Source organism: Gavia stellata, chromosome 8 (assembly GCF_030936135.1).
Source record: "Gavia stellata isolate bGavSte3 chromosome 8, bGavSte3.hap2, whole genome shotgun sequence".
NCBI classification, from domain to species: domain Eukaryota; kingdom Metazoa; phylum Chordata; class Aves; order Gaviiformes; family Gaviidae; genus Gavia; species Gavia stellata.
Genome location: NC_082601.1, coordinates 32,253,221 through 32,267,154, shown reverse-complemented (window position 1 = coordinate 32,267,154; position 13,934 = coordinate 32,253,221). Strand labels below are relative to the sequence as shown.

Below are 13,934 nucleotides of genomic sequence, written 5' to 3'. Positions count from 1 at the left end.
CAAAACCAGTACAGGTGCCTGTTGTCTTCAGTCAAACCAGAATCAACTCAGAGGTGGTCAGTAAACCCTTTCCAGGTTCTGACAAACTTAATGGACATTTAGCTGTCAACGCTTGCGATGAAGGACATGATTTTGATGTTAACTGAGTGGCTGTGAGTCAGCGCAGAGGGCACAGGGGAGCAGGGAGGTGGGGGGGTGCCAGCAATTCCCAGCCAAGTGTTTTGCTCAGGGGTTGCTTTGCACAGGTGTTTTGATAGCTGCAAAAGATATCTTTTCCTGCAGCTGGTCCTTTTACTCAGAAAAATGAAATGCAAGAAGATTCTATGCTTTCTGCCTCACTCTTCTTCCCCTTGTTTTGTTTTTCTGGGGCTCTCTGGACTTTACTGGAGTTACCAGCTGGCACTGGTACATGTGGGGAATTGGGTTTTGTGACCAAAGGAGGACTAAGAAATAAATGTCTGGACATACAGCTTTGATTTCCATCTCATGGCTGTGTATCAAAAATAAATAGTGCCCCAATTTCTTCGATGATGTGGGGTTTTCTTAGTATTGATTGTGCACTCCTAGGCTCACAGCCAACCCTTTGATTTCAAACTTACCACCAGAAAAAAGGCAGGCTCCTAGCATGGAGGGGTTGACAGTGAGAGTCCATACATTTCTGGCTGTGCTTGCAAACTGTCTGCTAGATGCAATGCCTGAGAGACACACAAGCAGCTGAACTGCTCAGCACATGGCTAACATCAAATTAATGCCATTATTTCTGAAAGCAAATTCCTGCTGCAACACAGTTACAGACAGTCGATGTTCACATTCATTGCTTTTGACAGCCCAATATAAGGTAATTTAATTTAAATGCCCAGATGAGAGAGAAGCAAGAGGCATTTTTTTTAAAAAAATGAGAATAAAAGCCCACTCTTTTTATACGTAAAATGCCTGCTTGAAGGAATAGATTAGTAGCTGTATGGTGCAATTGATTTGCAAGAGCCCATAGATTTCAGTGGAGAGCTCTGTTTAAAGATCAATGGGGAATGCTACAGCATGAGTGCTTTCACCACTTAGGCGTTCAAGCAAATGCTTAACGTTAATTCCTTCTCAGACTTTGGTCTAGGGCCAGTAGGGTTTGGGAGGGCACTTGATTGTGTTTCAGAGAGCAAGCTGGCCACATATGTCCTTCACATTTATTTCATTAGGCAAATCCTGTAAGAGATTTACGAATACGGGCCCTCTTTCCTAAGTTGCCGTGGCTGCACAAGGCAGCAGTATACGCACACTGGCAAGGCCAGCAGCCAGAATCAGAAGTTTTTCTAAGTATTTGCTTTTTTGTTAATTGCATGAGGTTTTTGAGGTTCTCCCGCTATGACAGAGGTGTTTTGTTCATTTCCACCTCCCAGGCTCCCTCAGGGTTTGTGTTTGGCTGTGTCCCATGATTTGGGAATATACAAGTGATGGGCTGGCAGTTCTGTAATAAACGGAGGAGCCTTGCCCACTGCCGTGCAGAGGGGACTGTCTCTTGGTACCCAGCACAGCCATTTAGATTTTAACTGCACCTTTCCAACAGCTGGGAAAGAAGGTGAAAAATGCCACAGGTGTTTTGCAAGGAGGTGCTGCAACGGCAGAGGCAGCTGGCGTCCCCTTTTCCCAACCGCTCACGTCAATCACGGGATTGACAGCTTTGCTGTGCAATGAACCGTCACTAGCCTCCTAGAAAACTAGCCAGGCTAATGCAGAACACCTCCGTAGATCCCTGTTTAATCATCTTCTCCAATGCAGACCTTTGGGGTGAGACCCAAATGGCAAATAGAATCAGTTAAGAAGTTTTGAGGCTTGCATGGGACAGCCTAATGATGAACAACTGGCAGATTAGTTTAGTTTGGGAGTTTAAATGTAAGTAGTTAAAATCAGATGGAAGCAGTTTTCAGGTAACCTGGATATTGATCTTAACACACCACATTTACAATTTTAGCATCAGGCTCCATCCCTGGGTCAGAGTATCCATCTGCAGTCACAAAATTACTGAATGTGTTAACAGAGTAGTCCAGCCTGTGGCCACAATGAGTAATTGCACTAGAGCCACAAGTGAGGTTAAGGTTTGATCTGTATTGCAAGTTAGGGCCATTCTGAATCCTACTTTACTTTGGTTATTATTTATTTGTTCTATTTATTATCATTTATTTATTCATTTTTATTAACCTCTTCTGTGTGCCTTTACTGTGGTATCTGAACACCTATTATGGTTCCAGAGATCCGTGCCTCAAAGAGGACTGGACTAATATACTGGAACCTGCTGGGTGCTCAGGGCAAGCCAGGGCCGAATGGGCTCTGTGGAGGGGCAGTAATCCAGATTCCTGCCTGCTTTCCCTCGAACTGCTGGGAGCCCCTTCTGATTTTGTAAGGGAGCTCCTGGCCAGGTTGCTTTGAAGTTGCCATGTGAATTTTACCAACCACCTGGAGTAATGCTGGGGTTGTTCTCTTGCTCTTACAACTGACTGCACAGGAAAAGAGACCGCATTTTGTAAACAGTATTTTCAGAGATGGTTACCCCTTAGCTCTTCACCCAGAAGTTGTCCTTAAGTTAGGTGCTTGCTGGCAGGAGGCTGCTGGCTGGGATGCATCACCTTACGGCTGTGGGTCTTGGTGAGTTGGTGAGTTCCCTCGAGGCTGCCAGTGTTGCTTGCAGGTGTGGTTTCATTTCTGAGACTTGTGCAAATATCAGGTTCTTGTTAACTATTCCTCTTCCTCCTCTCTGTCTTCTTCCTCATCCTTGCTGTCCTAGGTGTCCCAGCTGCTGGCTATGATGAGTTGAGTGGATCAGCCCTAGAGCTTCTGACCTCGTTGCTTGGCACAACCTTTGATTCAATTTTAACGCTCATCTAAAAACTCATGTTCACCTTATTTTTATCACGTAACCTTGTGTCAAAGCTGCACACGACAATCTATTCCACATAAGTTTCTCTTTCCTGCTCTTGCTTACAGAGATTTAACACTTCATGTAAGGATGACTGCCTTTCCCTAGGTGGATAATTCTCTTCTTCATACATCTCAGATCTGTTCTCTGTGTGATATAATTGATTCTCAGCTCTGTTTCCTTCTTGCAAATTTTTGCTAGACCCTGCTTTGGGAAATGGGAAAGAAGGTCTCTGATTGTCAGTAACGCTCTGATACACCAAAACGAGATGCTCAGTTTGACGTCTGAAATAACTAGCAAATACTGAGAAATGCGGTGACTCAGGCCCCAGCGAGGACTCGGTTGGATCTCCTGATTTACTCAGTGGCAAAGCTGGTGCTGGCTTCAGCCAGGTAGAAACAAGCTTTTGCATTTGGTTCAGAATTGGGTATGTGGGAAGCTACCCCCAAAACCCAGACCTTAAATGATACACCAGTGGCACAAGGAGTGCCATTTAAGTAAGTGCCATCTTTTATATTCGTGGCCTTTGTATTTTTCTGACAGGAGGTGAATTTCCCCTATGCAAGGGTTTAAAATAAATTGGCAAGTAACGTTTGGCCCCTGCTTTTCCTGTGGGGTAACTAATTTTTGCAATCCTTTCTTTTTCAGTGTGCAAGAAGTGATTATACACTTCATGTATAATCTTTGCGTACAGTAATTTTTCATGCCAACATGTGCACTATGATCTCTATCACAGAGAATAAAGCAAAGCTCTTGACAAATAATATGCAGTAATAATGAAAAGGGTGGGGTTTTATTATCTGCATTGATACAGAAATAGTCTGTATGTTTTTGGAGCACTCTGTTCTGAAATGTGGATGTATCATAATCAAATTCGTATCAGTTGTTCCCACATTTAACTTTGAAGGAGGCATGGAAAAATATCTGCTTTTTGTAATAAGTTTAACATAGCAGTCAAATCATTTCATTAATGATTTCCTCCTCAGGATTACATTTTCAAAGCCATGTGCGATCATTTAATTGTGTGCCTCCTTATTAATATTAAACGCAATTAAAGTCCCACTATGATGCTTTGAAAATGCACCCCTTGCGGTAAATGCCACCTCCACACAGAGTATCCGAATATCACAGCAGCTCTCCAGCATTTCTGCTTTCCAAGTCCCTTGGCAGTGACTATTGGTGCCGTTACCTTACCCGTGTTAGCTCTGAAACATGGAGCGATGCAATGCTTGCAGTTGTTTAATTTGGCCGTGTCTGGCTTTTTCAGCCAACCACTGGCAGCCTCTGGAGATTTTACTTTGTGATTAAATAATAACGTAAGAGCTTGTTTCTTTGAGAAAAAGTTAAAAAATAACAGTAATATCATCATGATGTGGCATGGGCGGTAAGACCTCTCTTATTTATTGTTTGTTTACTCAGCCCTTGAGGAGCGGAGAGGAAAGCTCCCATAATGTGCTGTCAGAGAACGTGTCTGCCAGGAGATAAGCAGCCGTCTGCTTTAGCAAGCAGCAGATTACAAAATGGCCTTCGCAGCCACTTTTTCAGCCTCCCTGGAGACACGGCCAGTTTTGCACGCCTGGAAGGCCCTGTTGCTCAACGCGGGATTTTCCACTTTGCTGGTAGCAAAGCAAGGCATTTGTGTGGGGCAACCTGTTGGTGCAGTTCACTTGGGCACAGGCCAAGCGGTGGCCTTCAGGGTCCTCCTGCAGCCCCCTGATGCTGGTGCGGGCAACACAGGGCTTCGGGTCCTGCCTGTGTGGGACCTGGGGTCCCCAGTACTGGTGGGTACCCAGAGCTAGCAGTGTGTCATGACCTACATGTCGCAGGGTGATTCCTAGAAAGCACAGGAACAGAAATAGTAATTATTTATTAGTGTGTGTACCCATGCCCATATATTTATATTTATGTAGAAATATACATGCAACATATTAAAAAAAACATATTCTGGAGTTGAATACAAAATGGTGCCTCTTACTAACCCACCTCCTCCTCTCATTTTCCCAAGCTCAGAGTCTGGGTTGTTGTTGGATATAATGAGCTGTCGTCTTGACTCATAAAAACTTAGGAGTTTGATTTGGCAAAAAAATTAAATAATAAAAACCAACATACAGAATTCGTCCCATCTGTGGCCATTGGCAGTGTCTAGCTAGAGCTACTTACGCTTCTTAAAGCCTTTCATGGATTGTCACTGAAACTGAGCAATATTTAAAGCCATGTCAAATTATCCATGTTTTCTAAGTAGTATTAGCCTGTCAAGGTAAAGGCTTATAATCTTACACTTGCTTGACAAGCTGTATTATTTGTACTGTAATGTTAATTTGTGCTGAGGCTCTGCAGTTAGTTGTAGTTAGGTGTATGAAACCTGACATTTAATGTTCCCTAACTCTAAATAAAAATGGGCCCCTTGATCAGTTTTTCAAGTAGAACATTCGATCAATCTCTTCTGCCTTAATTTAGTGTCCTGCCAAATGCTGAGTTTAACCTTTCTCACAAGTATTTATTTTCAGGAAGGCTGATGATATCAATAGCAGAAGGGGGGTAGATGGATAGATGCCGAAGTGGACTGTTGTGATCTCTCTTTGTCTGGAAGAGAGATGCTTTGTTTGTAAGGGCAAAGAGGATTGTTCTGTGCACAGAGATGATCACAATGACTGATTTATGAAGGTTGTTTCGATGCAATCATACTTTTAAAGTTTACTCCAGCTTCTATCACGTATTTAGTTCGTTAAGGTGTTGACAAAATTTTGCTGACATTTTTCTTAAGTGGATTATGCTCACAGCCAGTTTTTCAAAGCAAACAGATGGCTTTTCAAACAGAGCATGCCCACAGATTTTTTTTTTTTTACAGTGTCTCTAGGATTCTGACAGCTCTGTCAGAGGGGGCTGGTTTGTCATTAATTTTCTTGTGACAGATGATTCAAAATCATTTTTGCTCCTTCAGCTTGCTCAAATGAACCAGCTGTTTAAAAATAAAAAATAAAAGGAGACTAAGGCATAAATCAGTTGGTCTGCACATGAATGGAATTGCACTATTTTGATAAGTCCATTTCTGTTTTTAGATCTCTGTAAAATAAGAATGTCTTCAAAATATTGGAAGTATCCTCAGGAGAAGTGTTTTTCTTCTTGGAACCCAAAGATATGTCATGCATTGCCTCAGATGAAACCTGTAATCTGAATTGCCTCGTTACTTAAATGTGAAATTGGAATATGCATAAGGGAGAGAGGGTGGCTCAGCACCCTCACACGGGGTGTGAAGTCCCTTGGCTTCCGGTGACTTCAGATACGAGTCTTGGCAGGGCAGACTCAGGCTGTCATCCTCCAAGCAGGGGCGTATCAGATCCCAAGTAGCTTCCCTTAAATGAGTGTCTCAGAGAGTCCCTAGGCAAAGGCACAGTTTGTGGGCCACCCTGAGAAAGATTTCCATTCTTTGCCCTCACTCTGAGAAGGAAGAGGACATGAAGAAGGTGACATAGACTCAGCTGAAGCTCTTTGTGTCAGCATATGGAGCTGTATCCATCTTGTGCTGCTGCTTGACGGAAAATCCTCCTCCTCTGTGCACAGTGTGGGTGATTGTTCCTGCTGCCCGGGGAGACCTGGCCATGCCACAGCAGAGGACAGGCTCCTAGAAGTCTTTCCCCAGACACAACAACTAAGGGGACGCCAGGTGCTTCAGGGTACTGGGCCTTCATCGTCATCATTTTACTTCTCTGTTGCACTGGCTCTCCCAGGTTTTGGGCTTAGTTGTTTTTGGTGCTGTAGGGATGTCTATTTTGAGTTGTTTCTTGTGCTAAGGGGATTTTTCTGTTCTTGTGCATGAATACGTAGTGTCAGGTTTTGACTTAGAGAAGTTAAGGCTGCAAAGCATCATCACAGCAATTTTGTCTGCACATTGGTGCAGCCTTTGGTGTCTTCAGTCCCATGCACATGATAAGAAAAAGCAGCAGCCCCACTGTAGCTGGGGTTTAGGTTTTCATCCTAAAAACAGATTATTTAAAACTGCATTTTTGCAGTGAAGCATCTACCACCCTTTTAGATAACATTATCATACAATCATTTCGGTTGGAAAAGACCTGTAAGATCATCAGGTCCAACCATTAACCTAACGCTGCTAAGTCCACCACTAAATCATGTCCCTAAGCGCCTCATCCACATGTGTTTTAAATACCTCCAGGGATGGTGACTCAACCACCTCCCTGGGCAGCTCATTCCAATGTCTGACAACCCTTTCAGTGAAGAAGTTTTTCCTGATATCCAGCCTAAACCTCCCCTGGCGCAACTCGAGGCCATTTCCCCTTGTCCTATCACTTGTCACTTGGGAGAAGAGACCAGCACCCACCTCGCTACAACCTCCTTTCAGGTAGCTGCAGAGAGTGGTAAGGTCTCCCCTCAGCCTCCTCTTCTCCAGCCTAAACAACCCCAGCTCCCTCAGCCGCTCCTCATAAGACTTGTGCTCCAGACCCTTCACCAGCTTCGTTGCCCTTCTCTGGACACACTCCAGCACCTCAATGTCCTTCTTGTAGTGAGGGGCCCAAAACTGAACACAATATTCGAGGTGCGGCCTCACCAGCTGTATTGGGTTTGCGTGGCAGTGCTTTGGTAGCAGGGGGGGCTACAGGGGTGGCTTCTGTGAGAAGCTGCTAGAAGCTTCTCCTATGTCTGATAGAGCCAATGCCAGCCAACTTCAAGACGGATCTGCCACTGGCTAAGGCTGAGCTAATCAGCAACAGTGGTAGCGCCTCTGTGATAACATATTTAAGAAGGGGGAAAAACCAGGAAGCGGCAGCCGGAGAAGAGAGGAGTGAGAATATGTGAGAGAAACAACTCTGCAGACACCAAGGTCAGTGAAGAAGGAGGGGGAGGAGGTGCTCCAGGCGCCGGAGCAGAGATTCCCCTGCAGCCCGTGATGAAGACCATGGTGAGGCAGGCTGTGCCCCTGCAGCCCAGGGAGGTCCACAGTGGAGCAGATATCCACCTGCAGCCCGTGGAGGACCCCACGCTGGAGCAGGTGGATGCCTGAAGGAAGCTGTGATCCTGTGGGAAGCCCATGCTGGAGCAGGCTCCTGGCAGGACCTGTGGAGCCGTGGAGAGAGGAGCCCACGCTGGAGCAGGTTTGCTGTCAGGACTTGCGATCCCGCGGGGGACCCACGCTGGAGCAGTCTGTTCCTGAAGGACTGCACCCCGTGGAACGGACCCACGCTGGAGCAGTTCGTGAAGAACTGCAGCCCGTGGGAAGAACCCACGTTGGAGAAGCTCATGGAGAACTGTCTCCTGTGGGAGGGACCCCACGCTGGAGCAGGGGAAGAGTGTGAGGAGGAAGGAGCGGCAGAAACAACGTGTGATGAACTGACCGCAACCCCCATTCCCTGTCCCCCTGCGCCGCTCGGGGGGAGAGGTAGAAAATCGGGAGTGAAGTTGAGCCCAGGAAGAAGGGAGGGGTGGGTGGGAAGGTGTTGTGTTTTTAAGATTTGGTTTTACTTCTCATTATCCTACTCTGCTTTTGATTGGTAATAAATTAAACTAATTTCCCCAAGTCAAGTCTGTTTTGCCCATGATGGTAGTTGGTGAGTGATCTCCCTATGTCCTTATCTCGACCTACGAGCCTTTTCCTCATATTTTCTCTCTCCTGTCCAGCTGAGGAAGGGGAGTGAGTGAGCAGCTGTGTGGTGATTAGTCCGGCTGGGCTTAAACCACGACACCAGCACTGAGTACAGGGGCACGATCACCTCCCTACTCCTGCTGGCCACACTGTTTCTGATACAGGCCAGGATGCTGTTGGCCTTCTTGGCCACCTGGGCACACTGCTGGCTCATGTTCAGCTGGCTGTCGACCAACACCCCCAGGTCCTTTTCCACCCGGCAGCTTTCCAGCCACTCGTCCCCAAGCCTGTAGCATTGCATGGGGTTGTTGTGACCCAAGTGCAGGACCCGGCACTTGGCCTTGTTGAACCTCATACAATTGGCCTCAGCCCATCGATCCAGCCTGTCCAGATCCCTCTGCAGAGCCCTCCAACCCTCAAGCAGATCAACACTCCTGCCCAACTTGGTGTCGTCTGCGAACTTACTGAGGGTGCACTCGATCCCATTGTCCAGATCATTGATAAGGATATTAAACAAAACTGGCCCCAAAACTGAGCCCTGGGGAACACCACTTGTGACTGGCTGCCAACTGGATTTAACTCCATTCACCACAACCCTTTGGGCCCGGCCATCCAGCCAGTTCTTCACCCAGTGAAGAGTATGCCCGTCCAAGCCATGAGCAGCCAGTTTCTCCAGGAGAATGCTGTGTCAAAGGCTTTACTAAAGTCTAGGTAGACTACATCCACAGCCTTTCCCTCATCCACTATGTGGGTCACTTTGTCATAGAAGGAGATCAGGTTAGTCAAGCAGGACCTGCCTTTCACCTGCCTTTCAACCCATGCTGACTGGGCCTGATCGCCTGGTTGTTCTGTACATGCTGCGTGATGGCACTTAAGATGATCTGGTCCATAATATTCCTTGGCACTGAGGTCAGACTGACAGGCCTGGAGTTCCCCAGATCCTCCTTCTGGCTCTTCTTGTAGATGGACATCACATTTGCTAACACCCATTCAACTTAGCCAGGAGATCGTGTCATTAATGATACTGCTGTTGGATCTCTTTGCCTGTGCCACAGTGTGTTGTCCCTGTTGCGACAACACCAGCACAATTCGTGTGCCATTTTGCAAACAGGGAGGGAGACCGGGGTGTGCCGGGTGCTTGAGGCAGATAGGGAGCTCCTGGATTCCTGCCTACTGCCTTTAATCATGAGCTCAGCTTCTGTCCTAAAAGCAAGATCACAGCTATGTGAAATATGTGCTGCATAAATTATTCTTGGTTTGTTTTTTCAAACCATGTCTGCTCACTGGATCCCAAGCTATTTGTCTGTGTATTCCCATAACTGTCATACTGCTGAGATACAAATCTCTTCAAAAGAGCTTCATACCAAATAGCACAGAGCCACTCGTGCAGTCCCAGTGCTTTTTGTTATTCTCGCATTGAGTTGGAGTCCCAGCATCTGGGTAGTGATTTGCATTGCTCAGCAGGGACAAATTCATGTCACCAGGAGATGAGGCAATCATGTTCTCGGGCGCAGGCTGCCATCCCTGGCTGATGTGTTTTCCCCCGTGGTGTTTACCAGTGCAGTGGGACTTGCAAGCCACCATTGTTTCTTTGTTGTAAATGTTGTTTACGGGGGCTCGGGCGGTGCAAGTCTGGTGCCAGGCGCTGGCAAAAAGGGAACTGTGCTCATTGGTGTGGGATAAATCCTTCCTCTTAGCTCTGGGGAAAGGGAGAGCAGAGAGATGCTCCCATTGCTGGAAGGTGTCGTGCTGTGACTCATCCAACACATCTGGTTTGTTTTAAAAATTGAAGGAGAGTCTGTGATCAGTTGCCCCTCCAGTGTGCCCCAGGTCCTGCTGTAATATCCGTTGTCTCCTCTGAGACCCCGCGGACATCTGTGGTTTGCAGGAGGTCAGGTTAGGTTGCAGGGATGCGAATGTGACATTTCAGTTAGCGGAGGTATTCCTTCTGAATATGCGTATAACCAGCTGCAGCGGGTGGTGTAATTTAAGCTGTACTTCGGGTGACATTAGGAGAAGAGCAGCTCAAGTTCTCAGTGATACTGAATTTTAATAACTAGATGCGTCTCCTGGCTTTTATTTATTTGTATCCTCTAGCACCAGAATCTTGTTGCTTTGTGGCACTTGAAATATCAATATTGCATAAATATTCATTTTGGCATTTCTGAACACCAACTCCTTAATACAAATTTCATGTAACACGTTTTCCTTGACAGTTACAAATTGGATTGACATTAGTCACCTCACCTTTACACACTCTGAGAAGATACAGAAGCAGGCTTTTACTCATGAAGTCTTTCGTTCCCATTTGCCTGCTTGAAGGTCCCAAAGGAAATGGTTCAGATGGATTCCGTGCGGCACTACAGCGTGCTGTGCTTCTTAGAAGTGCGCAGTTTGGCCTGCCTCAGCTAAGGGAGTGCCCAAGGCTGGGTAGCAAATGCAGGTGCTGGAGAGGGGGTGGTAAGCAGGGTCTCAGAGCTCATAGGGGTCCCCCATCTGGGGACGTGGCAGCCATTGCCATGTGGGATCTGATGCCAGGGGCGTTCCCATGAGGACGGAGCAGTGGCATGGGCATGGGGGTGACATGTGCCATCGCTGCCCTGTTCCTGGCAGGTCCTCGCTGTTGACTGCGGAAGAGGAAATGCTCTCCCTCTGGGAGCGATGGGCTCCTCAGGGCCAGGCCCAAATTACCTCCCAGGGGGTGACCTGGAAGGGGGTCGGAGGCTGGTCCCTGTCCTGCTCACCCTGCCCACTGTGCGGGCCACTGCCCTCCTCGCTGAGCTGGGTGCCAGGCTGCAGAAGGGGCTTCAGTCCCTTCCGCAGGGGCTGGCATTCACAGGGGGCAGAGGGGATTTGAGACAGGACCTGGATCCTGTTCCAGGGCACCGAACAATATGGCAGAGACACGAGAGCAGTATTGCCGCTTTTGGTCCCAAGCGATGTGTGCGATCCCTGACTCTCTCCTGCGTGTCTGTCTGTGCATCCTCAGGGCCAAGGAGATCTCCTGAAGAACGCCAAGAATGAAGCCCTGGAGAACATGAAGCAGATCCAGCTGGCGTGCCTGTCGTGTGGACTGAGCAAAACTGGAAGTGGGCACACGGACGCCAAGTCAAAACGGTGCCTGGAGGCAATACAGGAGAAGGATACCGGAGATGAGAATGGAAGGCTGTGAGGGGAGGCAGAGCTGTCGCATTTGTCACAGATTTCAATAACTCTAAACTATTTTTTTAAAGCATTTAAAAATTCACACAGGAATGCCCTCTACAGGGGGTTGATAGTATTAAAATCCTCACAATGTCAGTATTTTAATGCAGTTAATTTATCTAAGTTAAACTGTGGTAGCGAGATTTCTAATGAAGCCAAGCTGTCTGTATACAAGTGCGTCTGTGTGCGCACATGCAAAACCTGTAGATGCCCTTTCATGCATTACATTAGCCATTTGCTAATTTATTCCTTTGTCATCTTTGAATAGGCCTGTTCATTCCGAAGATCAAAACAAATAGAGAGTACTCGTATCAGTTTTGTGCTTTATTTTACTCTTCAGCTTTTATCATTTAACTTACAGGTTACATTACTGTTAACGCTGTTTGTTTAAACAAACAAATATATAACAAATGTCACCGACAGCTGTTTTTGTGAGGGCAAAAACAGTGGTTTGCTGCACCTGAACATGATTTTTAATGAACAATTCAAACCAAGTAAACAAGATACTAAATGGTCAGAGTTGCTGGATAGATTACGGTTAGATTTGAGGTGTATATTTCACTGAATTTTAGCAAACTGCTCTTCGGGATACACCCAGATAGCACGTACTAATGTAAGAACTAGCTGACTTATTTCATTTCAGTAAATCATTGCTACCTTGTAGATCTGCAGGACAGCTACAGTCTTTGCTGATAGGCATTAACTTGTGTAGTAATGAACATAGCTAGTCAGCCCCGTAGTTACGAGGAGAGCTGTGAATATCCTTCGGTGATCGTGAACTCTGAAGGTGAGCTTCAGGCTGTTCTGAAACACCCAGTGGTGCCAGTATTGGAAGGAAGGTTTTACAAATTTCACAAACTGTGAGCTTTGCTGCAAGAGGTGTGAGAGGTCAGATCCTGCTTGCCACCTTCTGCTTAGATGCTGAAGTCAGTTGGATGAAGCAAGCAGGATCTGGCCTTATGTTGTTGTGGTTAAGAATCATGCTGTGCTAGAAATTTGAAGCAAGGCTGCAGAACTGCTACAGATGTAGTGTAGAGAAATAGCTTGGGGAAAAAACAGGTACCAGCATTTTTGTGCAGCAGTTACAAGTATCCTGACACATGTCATATGTTTAGGGTAGTTCTGAGAATTGGATGACTGTTTGTTCCGCTGTAGAAAGGAGACAAAGAATGTCATGAAGCGATGCATCCTCGTCCCTCCCAGTGTCCAGCTCATGTATTCTCACAACATTCATTTCAATCGTTTAAGTACTGTGCTTGAGTGTAGTATTTGTGTTACCTTTAACAGGACTAAGTGTTTTATGGTTATAAAAAGACTATATTTATTTAAAGCATTGCTTTTATTTTGAAAAGCTACTTTTTAAATTAATTTGATTAACAAATATGCTAATTTTCTGAACTTAACAAAAAGTACTTGCTGAAAGTTTGACCGTTGGAGAATCTTATATAGCTATTGTGTTAAGTTATTTTTGACTTCTTAATAACACTATTATGTTCATGTTGCACATTACTGAGAGAGTAAAGCTATGAAATGACTTTGACCCACGTTTTTAAAGTGATTTAACACAGAAGGTAATCAGCGAGACTTGGATAAAGGTGGGTTAGAGTGGGTAAGAGGCTTGAGAGAAGGTCCTGCTCTAATAGGAACTGTATTATTGCAAAGGTTATAACTCGGATGCCTTAAATACCATTTCAGTAAAACTTGCCATACTTGTTAAGATCCAGCCCTAAATCCTCTGTTTAGCTCTCCATTAGATTATGAGTGTGTATGCAGCCTTTCTGAGATCTGGAGAGGGGTGTCTTTTGTGTTTCAGGCAAGACATAAAGCCCAGATCAATGGTGTCAGTGTGCACGTTCACGTTTTGCCCGCCTGGGCTACCTTCCTGATTTCATCACGAGTTGTGTTTATATGAAAAACAGCACTTAGCCTTCAGTATTTACAGTTAGGGAGGACGGAAGTTGTTAACCTAGCACCACCAATTGTGAAGGATCAGCTTTTGGAGAGCATCTCTCTCGGAAGCGAGAGGTTGCTTCAGGAAGGCTGAGTGACTTGCCTCTTGGTGCTTCATTTAAACCTAGAAATAGCTTGATTTCCTCAATTTAAAGGCTATCCTAATGTCTGTACAGGAACTGCTGGCAAAATACCTTCTAGTCCTCTTTCCTTCTCTGATGTTATAAACAAATGAACATAAAATTACATAGAGAAGGGCTTGTTTTCTGTGGTCACGTG

General features: G+C 45.9%; 1 protein-coding gene across 2 annotated transcripts in view; it reads left to right on the top strand.

The window, feature by feature from the left end:
• PLCL1 (phospholipase C like 1 (inactive)) overlaps positions 1-11,759 on the top strand; it is a 217,252-nt gene extending 205,493 nt beyond the window's left edge. For both annotated transcript variants that reach the window (XM_059820460.1, XM_059820459.1), the window contains one exon: positions 11,491-11,759. In XM_059820460.1, coding sequence (XP_059676443.1) covers positions 11,491-11,673 — 183 coding nt within the window. In that variant the 3' untranslated portion in view covers positions 11,674-11,759. The remainder of the gene's footprint in view (positions 1-11,490) is intronic.
• Positions 11,760-13,934: the final 2,175 nt, after the last annotated feature.